We start from the raw sequence: 14506 nt of genomic DNA on the forward strand, positions 1-14506 counted from the left end.
AACTGCATGCAGCAGATCGTAACAGATCAGAGGAGTTTGACCCGTTCCTAAACAGTCTGGACTTCACGGAGGCCTCGCTGTCTCTCCTCAGACCTTCTAGGTCGCCTCCGAGATGCCAGAAAACCTGACGGGTCCACAGAACATGTTGGGCATATCCTGACTGCCTGGGTAGGAGTTTACTGGACCCACACCCACGTTCTGGAGATCATTCTGAGCCTCCTCCTGATCTCCACATGTGTCTTTGTGTCCCTGCAGCTGCCCTGTCTCTCCTCCTACACGTCATACTGCAGCAACCAGGTGAAAGCCAAGGCCCTGCTGGACCAGAAGAAGCAGGACCGGCGAGTTCAGGACTTCCTGCAGCGCTGCCTTCAGTCGCCTTTCAGCAGGAAGTTGGACCTGTGGAACTTCCTGGACATCCCTCGCAGCCGGCTGGTGAAATATCCGCTGCTGCTCAGAGAGATCCTGAAGCACACGGCCATCGATCACCCGGACCGGCAGCACCTGGACGAGGCGGTGAGGAAGCCTAGCGGCACAGAACGGTCCAGGAAATGATGGACGGCATAGGAAAAGACTGACTTCTGAGGCACGGTTAGGAGAAACAGCTAAAAGGGAAAAAGTCTGAAGTGAAAGCTGCAGGAGAGCAGAAAGCTGCAGGGCGTCATCTCTGCATCACAATTGCAACTTATCCAGATTCAAACCAACGCATGGTGAAGAAATCCTGATTTAGTAGCTGTTGGTGGTGAAGATGAGGATGCATTAGAAAGAGCTGAAACGTCTCACCTCCATAGAGATGAAACCTTCTTGGTTTCCTTCAGGAATCAGTTAAGCTTCTGCAGCGGCTGACCGTCCTGTGTGTGCAGATGCTGATGGTCCAGAGTGTGGTGGCTGACATCAACAGGCAGACCGGGGAGTCCGAGTGTCAGTACTACAAGGAGCGTCTGCTGTACTCAGAGGAGGGGCAGAGGGACCAGCTCATCGACCGCTCCAAGACCCTCTGCTGCCACGGCGAGCTGAAGAACAACCGCAGCGTCGTCAGTAGATTCTTCTGCTCTCAGAGCTGAAGAGACCTTTTCAGCTGACATGCTTTTGTTTTGAAAGGTTTAGCAACAGGAAGTGGGAACAGCTCTCTCTTTGTCTGTCCTCCTTCCAGAAGCTCCACGTCTTCCTGTTCCAGAACATCTTGGTCATCACTCGCTCCGTCTCGCTCCACAACCAGCCCGTCAGCTACCAGCTGTGCCGCCAGCCCATCCCTCTGACCCGGCTGGACCTGGAGGACCTTTCCGACGGGGAGATGAGAGTGGGCGGGTCCATCAGAGGCGCCTTCAGCAACACCGAGCGGAGTCAGTATGAACAGACGCTGCAGTCCGTCGTTCTGCAGGAAGTCGGCTTTACGGAGCGTCTTCCAGCTTTATGGAAGTGTGAAAGGATTTAGGAGGAGATTGCTGCAAATCAGACACTTTAACATCAACTATTTATGGATTTTAGTGTGTTTATTGTTTTGTGTTTCCAGCTGCATGAATTCCCAAAAGCATCTGTGTTGCTTCTTGCAAACGGTCCCTTCACTCTCTGAAGGATCTTGAGTGGTAACATCTGTGTCTTCTTCTTACAGCAAAGAATTTCTTCCGGGTTTCGTACCGTGCAGAAGGACAGCCGCTGACGCACAGCTTCCAGGCCAGCGACGCCTTCAACAAGCAGCAGTGGATCAACTGCATCCGACAGGCCAAAGAAGCCGCAGTGCAGCAGGTGCAGGCGGGAGAGCGGCTGGATCCTGGACCGCTCCGGGAGACGGATCTGGATCCTGGACCGCTCCGGGAGACGGATCTGGATCCTGGACCGCTCCGGGAGACGGATCTGGATCCTGGACCGCTCCGGGAGACGGATCTGGATCCTGGACCGCTCCGGGAGAGGGATCTGGATCCTGGACCGCTCCGGGAGACGGATGTGGATACTGGGCTTGGAAAAGACAGAGGAAGGTGGAGTGAGTCAGAGCCAGATTTGGGTTTGGACAGAAGTCTGGGTTCAGGAGAGGATGTTGGTTCTGTTATGGGGACATGTTCGGGTCTGGAGGGCGCCATGTGTCTGGAAACAAGTGGAGGATCCGAGGCAGAGGATCCGACGATGGCAGGAGAACGGGACACAGCGTGGGTTGGATCAGAACCAGGAGCTGCTGTGGACTGGAAGATGGGCAGAGAAGAACCGACTGTCAGCACAGTCGCCTGCTTTTTCTCAGCTGGTCTGAACTTGAAGGAAGAGGAAATGACAGAGGAAGAGCAGAGGGGTTCCAAGGAAGGAGAAGAGGAGACGGACTTCCTGCAGTGTGAGGAGATGAGCTATAGATGCTGATCCAGAGCACCAATCAGAGCCCTTAGAGGGAGTCACATGACCAGCCAGCAGCAGCACCGCATGAGCTGCATGTTTGGGCCTGGAGAACCGAACACAGGCTCCACATTCACATCTTTGAGTGCAGAACTTCTCAGCTTCATGCAGAAATGATCTTTTTTGCTGCAGATATTTTCAGGATTTCCTTTTTTTTCTATATCATGTGTTTGTATTTTTACACATAGAGCTCTGAGGAGTTTCCTGATGTCATCTTGATCCTAATAAAGAGTTAAATTTCCACAGAAAAACACTTCCTGTTTACAGTATCTGATTACCATGGAAACCAAAGGCTCCCCGGAGCTTTGAAGGAGTTGACGGACATTTCTGAGGGTTCTGGATGCAGAGAGAGCAGATGACAGAGAGCCTTCCCTGAATCATGTTACAGTATGGAAATGTAACTGTATCTTCTTTTGTGTCACATGGGGCTTGAATGAATCTGGCAGTCCTGCTAGTATCATAGCTATGATTGGTCCGTTGCTAAGCGTTTCACCTGCATCTCTCAACCCTTGTTCTATCTTAGATGACCCCCCCCCCCCTTCCATTGAGGTGTTCTCCCTACCATGACAAAGGTGGATAAAGGTGGAAAGATTTCATGTAATCCATGGACACCAGTGAAGATCACAAATCATTGAAGAAAAAAGGTTCAGAGCACTGTCTAGTGGGTCTAGATGACCCAACTCCCAAAGTTAAAGTGGTCTAGGATAGAACAAGGGTTACAAAACTCAAAAATGATGCAGAACCGTTCTGGACGGACGAGACAGTTCTGTTAGAACCTCCTTTGTGAATGTCGTCTCCTCACTCGGTTGGGTCTGTGTCAGGGAGTCTTTAGATCTGCTGGTGTTTATGACAATAAACTGAAAATGTCAAACCCACAAGTTTTGATTCCTTCTCATTTGGCGGTAAATCTATAATTCATTAGTAGAACATAGATGTTTCCAGATGTTCCTTTAGTTTTCATAAACAGGACATAAAGCATCTGTTGAAACACTAAAAAAAGTTTTGTGTGAGGAGGACATCAAGTTATAACAAACAGTTAACTGAAATTAATCCATATGGCTGTTTGTATAATTAGATCCGTGATTGGATCCGTGATTAGATCCTTCCTTAGATCCGTGATAAGATCCGTGATTAGATCCGTGATTAAATCCATGCTTAGATCCGTGATTAGATCCGTCCCTAGATCCGTGATTAGATCCTTGCTTAGATCCGTGATTAGATCCATGATTAGATCCGTGATTAGATCCGTCCTTAGATCCATGCTTAGATCCGTGATTAGATCCGTGATTAGATCCGTGATTAGATCCGTCCTTAGATCCATGCTTAGATCCGTGATTAGATCCTTCCTTAGATCCGTGATAAGATCCGTGATTAGATCCGTGATTAAATCCATGCTTAGATCCGTGATTAGATCCGTCCCTAGATCCGTGATTAGATCCTTGCTTAGATCCGTGATTAGATCCATGATTAGATCCGTGATTAGATCCGTCCTTAGATCCATGCTTAGATCCGTGATTAGATCCGTCCTTAGATACATGATTAGATCCATGATTAGATACATGATTAGATCCATGATTAGATCCATGATTAGATCCGTGATTAGATCCATGCTCAGACACGTTTGAACGCATGTTTGGTTGCAGGTTGATCTTTGCTATAATCGTGATCCCAAACAAACTGAATTCATGTTCAGATGACCGTCAGCAGGTTTACCTTCATGCTTCTCAGCACATTCAGAACAAAGATTTTCTCTTTGAAACTGCAGCCGTAGTCATTTCCCTGAGTTCAAATCAAAACCATGACATATGTGATCCAGAAAATGTGCATCATAAAAACGGGGGGGGGTTCACAGCTGAATGCAAGTGCCCCCCACCCACCCTCACCCATGCTCTGCAGGCTCCACGTCTCAGATGTTCCTGGGAGCCTCTCATCTCTTTGGAGGTTACTAAACCACAACTACTCCAGTTACTACGGAGGACCCCCCCCCCCCCCCCCATGCTCCTCTATCACCTCCTAAAGTTTATTCCTTCCTTCTGATGTTTCTTCAGCGGTTTGTCTGTTCCTCAAACTTCCTTCATCCTCTTATCGGTTGGATCTGAACCCCCACAGCCTCTTACTGGTCAGAAAACATGACCTGAGGGATTTTCAACGTGTTTTCTGCTCAGAAGAGCGTGAACAGGAGAAGCTTCAGAAACGAAACGTGGCGGGCTGACGGGGGTCTGGAGAAGATGGGGGTGTGGGCAGAAGAGGTCCTTTTGGTAACCGGAGCAGACGGAGCCGTGAGCCTCCAACAGGAAATTCCAGGAACAGCACGGATCTGTGAGGGAGGGTGCAGTTCCTGGAACAGCGAGGACACCTCAGAGGACAATCCAGCTCCAGGTCACACGTTCAGATCCTCCAAACCGCCACACAACAGTCCAGCAAACTTTTACTTTTGTGTTTCCCAAAAGTAAATGTTCATCCCTCCATGAATACTGGTGCTAAAGAGGGGAGGAGCTAAAAGTAAGGAAGAGAAATGTGATAAAGATCTAAAGCTAAAACCTGAAGAACATCCAGAAGGATCTGCTGTGGATGACATGAAAGTGAAGCTTTCAGCTGAGAGAAAACGGGAAGAAAAAGCAGCAAACCTGACGTGTTTCTGAGTTCAGGTGTTTCCCCACAGAGCAGACAGAAACCAAAGCAGCTGGAAGTTCTGAGCGTCAGCAGAACCTGATGCCCTTTTACCCACAAACCCCTGAATCCGGTTCTACTCTCCAGGAGGGCAGTGATTACCCCGTCTGCTGCCCTGCATGCAGATAAATATAGTAACAGGTGTCAGACCCCCCCCCCCAAACATGAATTTGGACGTTTCTTGCTTCTCCTGGACGTCTGTGTTTTTTCTGGAAAAGTCCAGGACATTCCAGACTCCGTATGGGAGATAACGGAGGGACCGCTCTGTTCCTCAAAGGTCCCCATGTGGGCACAGAGATCTGGTTTCAGAGACCCCCCCTCCCCCTATAAAGCTGTAGCTTCAGCAGCTGCAGCTTCAAACTGCAGGAGACCTCCAGCAGCAAAACAACAGGAAGCAGCAGGTAACGCTCCGAAGGTCTCTGCTTCGGCCCCTCGAGCTCCGTTTGGGTTTCCTCACACAACAAGCTCCATCTTTTACCTTTAGAGTTCAAACGTTTACATTTCTGTTTATAGGTCAGTGAATTTGTGTTAATTTAATTTGTGTGTATTTTTATTGAGTTATTTTCTGTTTGTTCTTCTGAATGTCAGAATGTTGCTGCTGGAGATAAAATAATTTCCCCATTGTGGGTTGAATAAAGTTTTATCTTAATTGAAAAGATGAAGATGTTGCTGAATGTTGACTGGAGCTGAATAAACAGTAAAAAGCTGATCAAAGCACGCAGACCGACTGGAGCTTCAGCCAGATGATCTGATGGCAGAACATGTCCACAGGTTTATGTGGCCATCATGGAGTTTGATCCGTTTGGGTTGGAGGAGGATGAAGATGCAGACACTCAGTTCATGATTGAGCAAAGTTTGCTGGAGATCAGCAGACTGAGCGAAAGCTTCCGAGAGTCTGCAGACAGCAGGTTGGAACACCTTTCATTCACCGTCTGTCCATCAGAAACAGAGCAAACAGAAAACTGAAGACCCTCCTCTTCTTCTTCTATCCTGCAGCATTGAGCTCACTTCAAAAAACAAACTGAAGATTTTCTCAGCTATAAAAGAAGGTGAGTCCGCCTGCAGCACTGAAGGGTTTCTGTCTTCTCAGATGAAAATCCAGAGGAGATCAAAGCCTCAGTTCAGACATTTATTTCAATGAAAGGAGGATTTACTGATGTGTGAAGATCTGGGGTGAAGAGAAAGGTCTGATCTTCTTCTCAAATCTTCATGTGAGGACGTTTTTCCGTTGTGATCTCCTGATTACCTCCAGACTTTTGAGGATAATCTCCAAAGATCCCAAGTCGATGGTGAAGTTGTGAAGCTCTGCAGGAAAGATCAGAACTTTAGTTTCTGAGAAACTGAAGATGATTTTTTTTCTCAGGGTAGAACTGTGCATCATCAGCATAGCAATGGTGGTAAAAAACTGACATGTGGAGGTACAAACCCAGAAAAGAAGGGAGGCTGGGACAACAGCCTGAGGAACTCCTGTGACCCGATTCCCTCTGAAACTGTTTGAGAGATTCCTCTGACAGAATTTTAGCCATTTGAGCCAAAAGTCAGCTCACCAGGAGGAAAGTATTCCAGCCAGCGAGGCCAAGTGGACCACCATGCGGTTTCAAAGTTGGCAGAAAATGTGGGCCCCAGATGGGTTTGTCTGCAGTTTCCATGGTGGCCCCACCTGGGTTTGCCCTCATTGGCTTAAATTGGCACTCAGTGGGCTGGCTAGCACTGCTAATGTGGGGCATGTTTTGCATTTTATGTGGAACCTGTGATCAGTTATCCCTTTCTATCATCTGCTGAGGTTCCTGAAGGTTCTTGGACGGAAGAATGTTGTAGAAGAAGAAGATAGAATTTCTTCATATTTTTATCGATGGTTAGATGTTTTTTTGGATGACTAATGGATTCATGAGTTCTTCACCAGGTAATGAGACGCTGCTGAAGGGTCTGTGCGTCAAACACAGAGACTGGTTCCTGCAGACAGACAGCAGAGGCTGGACTCCCCTCCACGAAGCTGCGGCGCAGACCAACCAGGCCGTCCTGGAGCTCACATGCAGAGGTTTGCTCAGCTGTAGCTTCTGCTGAATGTAGCTTCAGAGGACAAAGGTGACCCCGCGCTGACCCCGGCTGCTCTCCAGCTTCAGGACCCGACTGTCTGGAGCGCCGCTCCCCTCGTGGCCAAACGGCGCTCTGTGTGGCGGTGGAGGCAGGCCTGGTGGAAAATGCCGCCTTTCTCCTACGACAGGGAGCCAAGCCGGACTGCCTGGACCAGGACCAGGACCAGGACTCCCCGCTGTTCACAGGTGGGTTCACCCACCCAACCTCTGACTGTGGGAGAAGATGGACAAGCGGTGTGGCCAGGTAACCAACCGGCTGGCTACTCTGGAGGTTACTCACCTGTTCAACCAGGTCGAGAAGAAAAGTTTGGGTCAGAGAATTCCCTCAGTCCTGAGACAAACTTCTCATCTTCTCTGGTTTAGTCTGGAGGACATCAAACCTGCAGAAGGAAATAAAACTGTTAGAATTCATCTCCTGAATCAGCCCTGACCTGAGCATCATTCCTGTTGCCTCAGCAGCTGCATCAAACTTTCTGTCTGCAGCCGTCCGTTCGGGCCGCGCTGACCTGGTGAAGCTGCTGGTCTCTCAGGGATCCGGCGTGAACCTGGAGGGCTGTCACGGCCGCCGCCCCCTCCACGAGGCCGCAAAGCTGGGGGACCTGGGCCTGGTGAGGCTGCTGCTGGAGGCCGGGGCGCAGCCGGACCCTCGCAGCCACTACGGCCTGACGCCGCTGGCTCTGGCTGCACAGGGGGGGCACCGGGAGGTGGTGGAGGCTCTCCTGCTGAAAGGTGAGGGGGTTGAAAAAAAGACTTGTTCATTGTCCGTCCGGGTCAGAAGTGTCTGTGGTTCCAGAGCAGCAGCAGGAATGTTCTTCAGAACCTCTGAGTCCGGTTCCTGCTGTTCCGGTCGAACCCTTTCAGGGTCCTGCTTGTTTTGTTCTCGTAGGTGCAGACGTCTTCGCTCAGGCCAAAGACGAATCCTCCATCCTCTATGAAGCCTCCTCTTCAGGGGATCCAGGCGTCATCCGTCTGCTGCTGGATCACGGCGCCGACGCCAACGTCCCCATTCACTCGGGGCACATGCCCATCCACCGGGTCTCACACAGAGGTCACCTGCAGTAGGTCACACCCTCATGAACAACCTGACAGGCGCGTGACGGCGTGACGCTCACATGGATGATGCTGTGCGGCGTCACGCTCACATGGATGATGCTGTGCGGCGTCACGCTCACATGGATGATGCTGTGCAGCGTCACGCTCACATGGATGATGCTGTGCAGCGTCATGCTCACATGGATGATGCTGTGCGGCGTCACGCTCACATGGATGATGCTGTGCGGCGTCACGCTCACATGGATGATGCTGTGCGGCGTGACGCTCACATGGATGATGCTGTGCAGCGTGACGCTCACATGGATGATGCTGTACGGCGTGACGCTCACATGGATGATGCTGTGCGGCGTGACGCTCACATGGATGATGCTGTGCGGCGTCACGCTCACATGGATGATGCTGTGCGGCGTCACGCTCACATGGATGATGCTGTGCGGCGTGACGCTCACATGGATGATGCTGTGCAGCGTCATGCTCACATGGATGATGCCGTGCGGCGTGACGCTCACATGGATGATGCTGTGCGGCGTGACGCTCACATGGATGATGCTGTGCAGCGTCACACTCACATGGATGATGCTGTGCGGCGTGACGCTCACATGGATGATGCTGTGCGGCGTGACGCTCACATGGATGATGCTGTGCGGCGTCACGCTCACATGGATGATGCTGTGCAGCGTCACACTCACATGGATGATGCTGTGCGGCGTGACGCTCACATGGATGATGCTGTGCGGCGTGACGCTCACATGGATGATGCTGTGCGGCGTCACGCTCACATGGATGATGCTGTGCAGCGTGACGCTCACATGGATGATGCTGTACGGCGTGACGCTCACATGGATGATGCTGTGCGGCGTGACGCTCACATGGATGATGCTGTGTGGCGTGACGCTCACATGGATGATGCTGTACGGCAGGGCGCTGAGGATGCTGATTCCCGTCACCTCCATGGCAGACGTGAGCGACAGCGGCATCAGCCCCCTCCACTCGGCTGCGGCGGGAGGACACGCCGACTGCATCAAGGTAACCTGAACCCTGATGACGTTTGTTCTGTGACCTGGAGCCTGAAGTTCATCTGATCTCCCATCAGGCCCTGCTGGACGCTGGATACGACCCCAACTACATGCTCCATCCCCAGATCCGCTCTAGCTATGACGACGAGAGGAAGTCCGCTCTCTTCTTTGCCGTGTCAAACAACGACATGGAGTCGGTGAAGCTGCTGCTGGAGGCGGGGGCCATGCCCAACCAGGACCCCGTCAAGTGTCTGCAGGTCCGGTAACGTCCTGCTGCTTCAGTAGAAGAAACTGGTCCGGATTCACAGACTTGATCTGGTTTCTCTCAGGTTCTGAGGCTTTCTGGCCGACCATCCTGAACTGGTCCTGAACTCGGGGGGGTGACGGGGGTTTAAATAGCAACCTGAACCCTTGTGTGAACAATAAGTGACCGTTTCAGAGGTGTTTGGTTCAAATCCTCAGCAGAATTCCAGGAGTTTTCTTTTGAAGGCAGCAGACGTAGATCTGAAAAACCTGAAGATGAAGAGATTTTAGCAAACAGCAGTTTTTGGTTCCAGTCTTTTTCCTGAAGGTCTGTCATCAAACCGCGGCGTTCTGTCTTCCCTTCAGGTTGCTCTGCGTCTGGGAAACTATGACCTCATCAAAATGTTGTTGTCTTATGGCGCCAACGTCAACTACTTCTGCAGAGTGAATGCGACGCATTTCCCTTCGGCGCTGCTGTACGCCATCAAAGACGAGGTACGGGGACTGCGGTCCGCGACGACTTGCTGCTCCTTCTAAACATGCTTACAGCTGGTTTTCATTTTGTTTCTGGGTTAGGTGATGCTGAGGATGCTGTGTAACTATGGTTATGATGTAGAGCGCTGCTTTGACTGTCCCTATGGCGACGCCTCCCACATCCCAGAGGACTACGAGGGATGGTCCAGCCCTGTGATTAAAGACACCATGGTAACCAAGAGCAACCAACGCCATGTCATTTTAATTCAATTCAATTTTATTTGTATAGCCCAAATTCACAACAACAGTCGTCTCGATGGGCTTCGTCTGTAGATATGAGGGGAAACTCTACAACATCAGAGTGGGAGTGGAAGCAGGACCGGTTCTGACAGATGTTCTTGTCACAGGTTGGGTTTTGAACCTTTAACCAATGACTTCGTCTGTCAAGTGTTTTCTAATAACTTTAGAGTTTTTGTTTCTGCTGAGTCATTTTCAGCAAAGCAAGTTTGAAACGTTTCTGTAAAAATATAAATAGTCCAAATCACTCTGCTTCCACCGCCATGCAGTGATCCAGGTCCAAATGTCTGTTTGCCTCGATGGGCAGGTGGAAAAGCTCACCTGAGCATTAAAGACGGGTGGACAGTTTGGTCCCATGACCCGCGGGGAGCCGGGTTCTCCTCTCCTGGTGCCAGAATTCCTTCCATCCATCCACATTTAACCCGTTTTGTCCCGGGGCAGCTGGAGCTAACCCGGCCACGGTCGGGAGAAGGCGGGGAAGATCCTGGACGGGTCTCCGGTCTGTCGCCACTACAATTCAAAAAAGTGGGACAAATGCCAAACAGACTTCTCGTTTGAGGCCGTTTCAACTCTAAACATAAAATACGACGGCGAGGAATTAAGAATTCACGCCAAGCGCAGCCGCCGGTACGGATCCGTTCCTTCCAACCACAGACACTTTAAAACAGTTTAATCTGGAGCCTATTTTTTATATACTTGAGTTAAAGTATAGCAGTACACTATAGACCATGTACATGTACATGTAGTGTAGGAAGTACACTTCATCAATTCTTCTTCAGACTAAATTGGAACATTTTAAGTTAACAATATAGTACATAAAAAGTAAACTTCAAGTACACCGCCTCACTTTGGCCGCATTTCCACTGCATGGTTCAAGTGACCCAATTCCCATTTTTTCCTCTCATGTGGCACAGATGGGATATGACCGGTGAACGTGGAAGCAGGACAAAAGCGCATGGATTCTGATTTTCTCAGATCAGATTCAGGCCTCTCTTATGTGTGGAAATAAATCGGATAGGAATCGGTAACGTGCATTTGCGTGTGCCATGTAAGCAGACAAATCGGATATTACCCAGGAAATGTGAGTCGTACGTCAGCGACGTCAACTCAGGAGACACCAACTGAGATCACATGACTTATTAACCCTTGTTCTATCCTAGGCACTTTAACGTTGGGAGTTGGGTCATCTAGGCCCACTAGACAGTGCTCTGAACCTTTTTTCTTCAATGATTTGGGTTCGGGTTAGGTTAGCACCCTTGTGCTATCTTAGATGACCCCCCCTTCCATTGACGTGTTCTCCCTACCATGACAAAGGTGGATAAAGGTGGAAAGATTTCATGTAATCCATGGACACCAGTGACGATCACAAATCATTGAAGAAAAAAGGTTCAGAGCACTGTCTAGTGGGTCTAGATGACCCAACTCCCAACGTTAAAGTGCCTAGGATAGAACAAGGGTTACAAGATGATGTAAGCTGGTCGTCAAAAAAATCGGATATAGTCAGAAAATCGGATTGGGGCATCAAGACCTGCAGTGGAAATGCAGCTTTTTAGACTCGTGTTTTTTTTTGTTTTAACTACGTTTTTGTTGCGTTTTACTGATGACAAAGTCGGGTTTGGGGGTGTAAGGTAGTGGGAGTGTAAACACAGGGATTATGGGAAAGAAGTGGAGGCTTACTCCCCACCAACAGTCCCGGCCACAATTCAGAGGTGAATTTCTAATGAACTCCTGCACACAGACGGGTGGACTTGCTGTCTTCTGTTGGTTCTACCTCTAAATGTTCTAGAAAGTTCTCTTCTCAGTGGTTCTCACTGCTCTCCTTTAGCTAAAGCAGAAACTTGGTTCTGATGATCTGAACCTCACTTCCGGTTCTGAGCATCACGGGAGTTTCTCCTGTTTGTCAGCGCAGTTCTGCGAGGTGATCACCGTCTACTGGCTGAAGGACCTGTCGGGTCACGTGGTGCGCATCCTCCTGGATTACGTGGATCACGTGACCCTGTGCTCCAAAATGAAGGCGGTTCTGTCGGAGCAGGGGGAGTGGCCTGACATCTGCAAACTACAAGGTCAGCTCTGGAGCAGAACCAGCAAGCTTCCTGTGGGAGCGTTTGACCACAACCAAACTCCCGCCGCCTGTCTTTCAGAGAACCCGCGCGCGCTGCAGCATCTCTGCCGCCTGCAGATCCGCAGGCGCCTCGGCCGGCTGCGCCTGCGCTCCTCCACCTTCATGAGCTTCTTGCCGCTGCCGCAGCGCCTGAAGGACTACATCCTGTACCGGGAGTACGAGGCCGGGGCCCGGACGAGGAGCACGCTGGGCTGAGGGGCCCGCGGAGCCCAGACCCCCCCTGAAGTTCTGGAGAACATCTTTAGTCACGTTGATGTTTAAACTGTACAGTGGTCGACCTCCGGTTAGAAGACTGCAGGTTCAATTTCCACGGAGCCCACCCATATGCCCAAGTGACATAAGGGTGGGCAGCGTGCCTCTGGTGGAAAAGTGGTGCCAGAGTTTGGCAGCGGGGGGGCCATCAACGTGTGAATGTGTCTATGAAGACTCTCATTCATCCAGGTTAATTCCATCATAGTAGTAGGTTTAGGGGCTGTCATCTGGACTTGATTTTAAAGTTGAAGACGTTTCACCTCTTATCCCAGAGGCTTTGTCCATTCTGAAGTAGCTGGTAAAAGAGCTGGTATATATGCGCTCATGGGGGAGGAGTCAGACCTGAAACTGGATGGTGTTGTCAACTACATGGTTTCAGGTCGTTAAGAGTCCTTTGTCCTCAGATGGGGGCCGGGGAGCCAGTGACTCCCTCCAGCTCTATTACCAGCTATTTCAGAATGGACAAAACCTCTGGGATAAGAGGTGAAACGTCTTCAACTTGTGTGTGTGAATGTGTAAATGTGTGTTACTGTGTGTGTGTGTGTTACTGTGTGTGTGTGTGTGGGTGTGTGTGTGTTACGGTGTGTGTGTGTGTGAATGTGTAAAAGTGGGTTACTGTGTGTGTGTTACGGTGTGTGTGTGAAGTTGTGTTACTGTGTGTGTGTGAGGCGTGTTCACGGTGAGGCCTCCTTTATTGGTCGCCTGATTGTTGCGGTCTCTGACCAATGACAGGCTGCACATCACCTCCATGCACTTTGGAGCAGGTTAGGGTGAAGCACCTTCTCTGCAGAAGAGCTGAGGCTCAGCCTGACCTCAACACGTTTAGACCAAACTCTAGAGAGACACTTGACAGAAAGAAGATCCACCCAGGAAGCAGGAAGCAGGAAGTAGGAAGCAGGAACGGTCTGGAAGAAGACAGGAAATCCACAGACCAAGAATGGAAGGAGTCAGACGTTTTCATGAACGGCTTCCTCTGTGAAATGAACTTTCTCATCTGTCAAAGTCTGAAATGAGGAGAACATTAATCGGATGTTCATCCGGTGTATTCCATTACAAAAAAACCTTAAAAATATCAAAGGAGGCTTTCTTTGTCACAGACAGTAAAGAAGACTCTTTTTGAAGTCCAGGACTTCAAACCAACACAGAAACACTGATGAACACGGAAGAACAAATCAGAGAAAAACATGAGCTGCTGTTGGTTGATCCGCTCCACGCGGAGCCACAAAGCTTCAGGGCGTCTCTGAACCTTTCCTATTCATTCTCTGAGCTGGTTCTTCGTGGAAGCGTATCTGTGTCATGATTCAAGATAAAAGTCAACTTTTCACAATAAAGCTGCAGATCAAAAAGAAAAATCAATCCTCCAAACAGCTGTTTTTCTTCAACGCCGCTCATTCTGTCACGTCATTAAAATGATAAAGAAAATAGTTTTTTCACGTTTCATTTCCAAAACCTTCTCTGGTAAATGTGCAGCAAAATTCAATTAGAAAAATATCTAATTCTACAATTAAAGTGAATGAACAGAAATGCTTTTCCATTTTCACAATGTAACTGCATCGATTGACTCAAAACTAAAATGAAAACTCAATCCTCCAAAACGCTTTTTCATTTTCTCCATAAACACGGCTCATTCAGTGACGTCAGTAAAGGGAAATGCAAAGAGGGGATTGTATTTTTGTTTCACATCCACCACGTGAAAACTGTCACACAACTCATTTCCAGTTTATCAGGGCTGCACGATGAGGAAAACTCACCATTTACGATATTAGTGATCAATAGTGATCATTAGTGATCGCCTGCCCTACATAGTAGGCAAACATTTAACATAAAAGGCTCCGTCCAATTGGTCAAATGCATAAAGGGATTTATTTCATTAGTTTAGAACTTCAGGCAGCTACTAAATTGTTTCT

General features: G+C 49.4%; 2 protein-coding genes across 9 annotated transcripts in view; both read left to right on the forward strand.

The window, feature by feature from the left end:
• Window positions 1-2629, forward strand: part of arhgef3 (Rho guanine nucleotide exchange factor 3) — a 29294-nt gene extending 26665 nt beyond the window's left edge. For all 4 annotated transcript variants that reach the window (XM_011475694.3, XM_020703639.2, XM_020703636.2 and 1 more), the window contains 5 exons: window positions 92-168; window positions 256-513; window positions 861-1031; window positions 1151-1340; window positions 1610-2629. In XM_011475694.3, coding sequence (XP_011473996.1) covers window positions 92-168; window positions 256-513; window positions 861-1031; window positions 1151-1340; window positions 1610-2343 — 1430 coding nt within the window. In that variant the 3' untranslated portion in view covers window positions 2344-2629. The remainder of the gene's footprint in view (window positions 1-91; window positions 169-255; window positions 514-860; window positions 1032-1150; window positions 1341-1609) is intronic.
• Window positions 2630-5207: 2578 nt separating this feature from the next.
• asb14 (ankyrin repeat and SOCS box containing 14) lies at window positions 5208-13955 on the forward strand. 5 transcript variants are annotated; one of them, XM_023955336.1, is made up of 13 exons: window positions 5208-5447; window positions 5818-5954; window positions 6043-6095; window positions 6950-7084; window positions 7164-7328; window positions 7626-7871; window positions 8029-8200; window positions 9116-9221; window positions 9289-9468; window positions 9821-9949; window positions 10031-10159; window positions 12135-12288; window positions 12367-13955. In XM_023955336.1, the coding sequence occupies exons 2-13, from the start codon at window positions 5833-5835 to the stop codon at window positions 12540-12542; spliced, it is 1767 nt and encodes a 588-aa protein (XP_023811104.1). In that variant the 5' UTR covers window positions 5208-5447; window positions 5818-5832; the 3' UTR covers window positions 12543-13955. The 5 variants fall into 5 exon arrangements, with proteins under 5 accessions (XP_023811104.1, XP_023811103.1, XP_023811106.1 ...); XM_023955335.1 differs by having other exon boundaries at window positions 5315-5461; XM_023955337.1 differs by having other exon boundaries at window positions 5406-5559.
• Window positions 13956-14506: the final 551 nt, after the last annotated feature.

Source organism: Oryzias latipes, chromosome 5 (assembly GCF_002234675.1).
Source record: "Oryzias latipes chromosome 5, ASM223467v1".
Lineage (NCBI taxonomy): Eukaryota > Metazoa > Chordata > Actinopteri > Beloniformes > Adrianichthyidae > Oryzias > Oryzias latipes.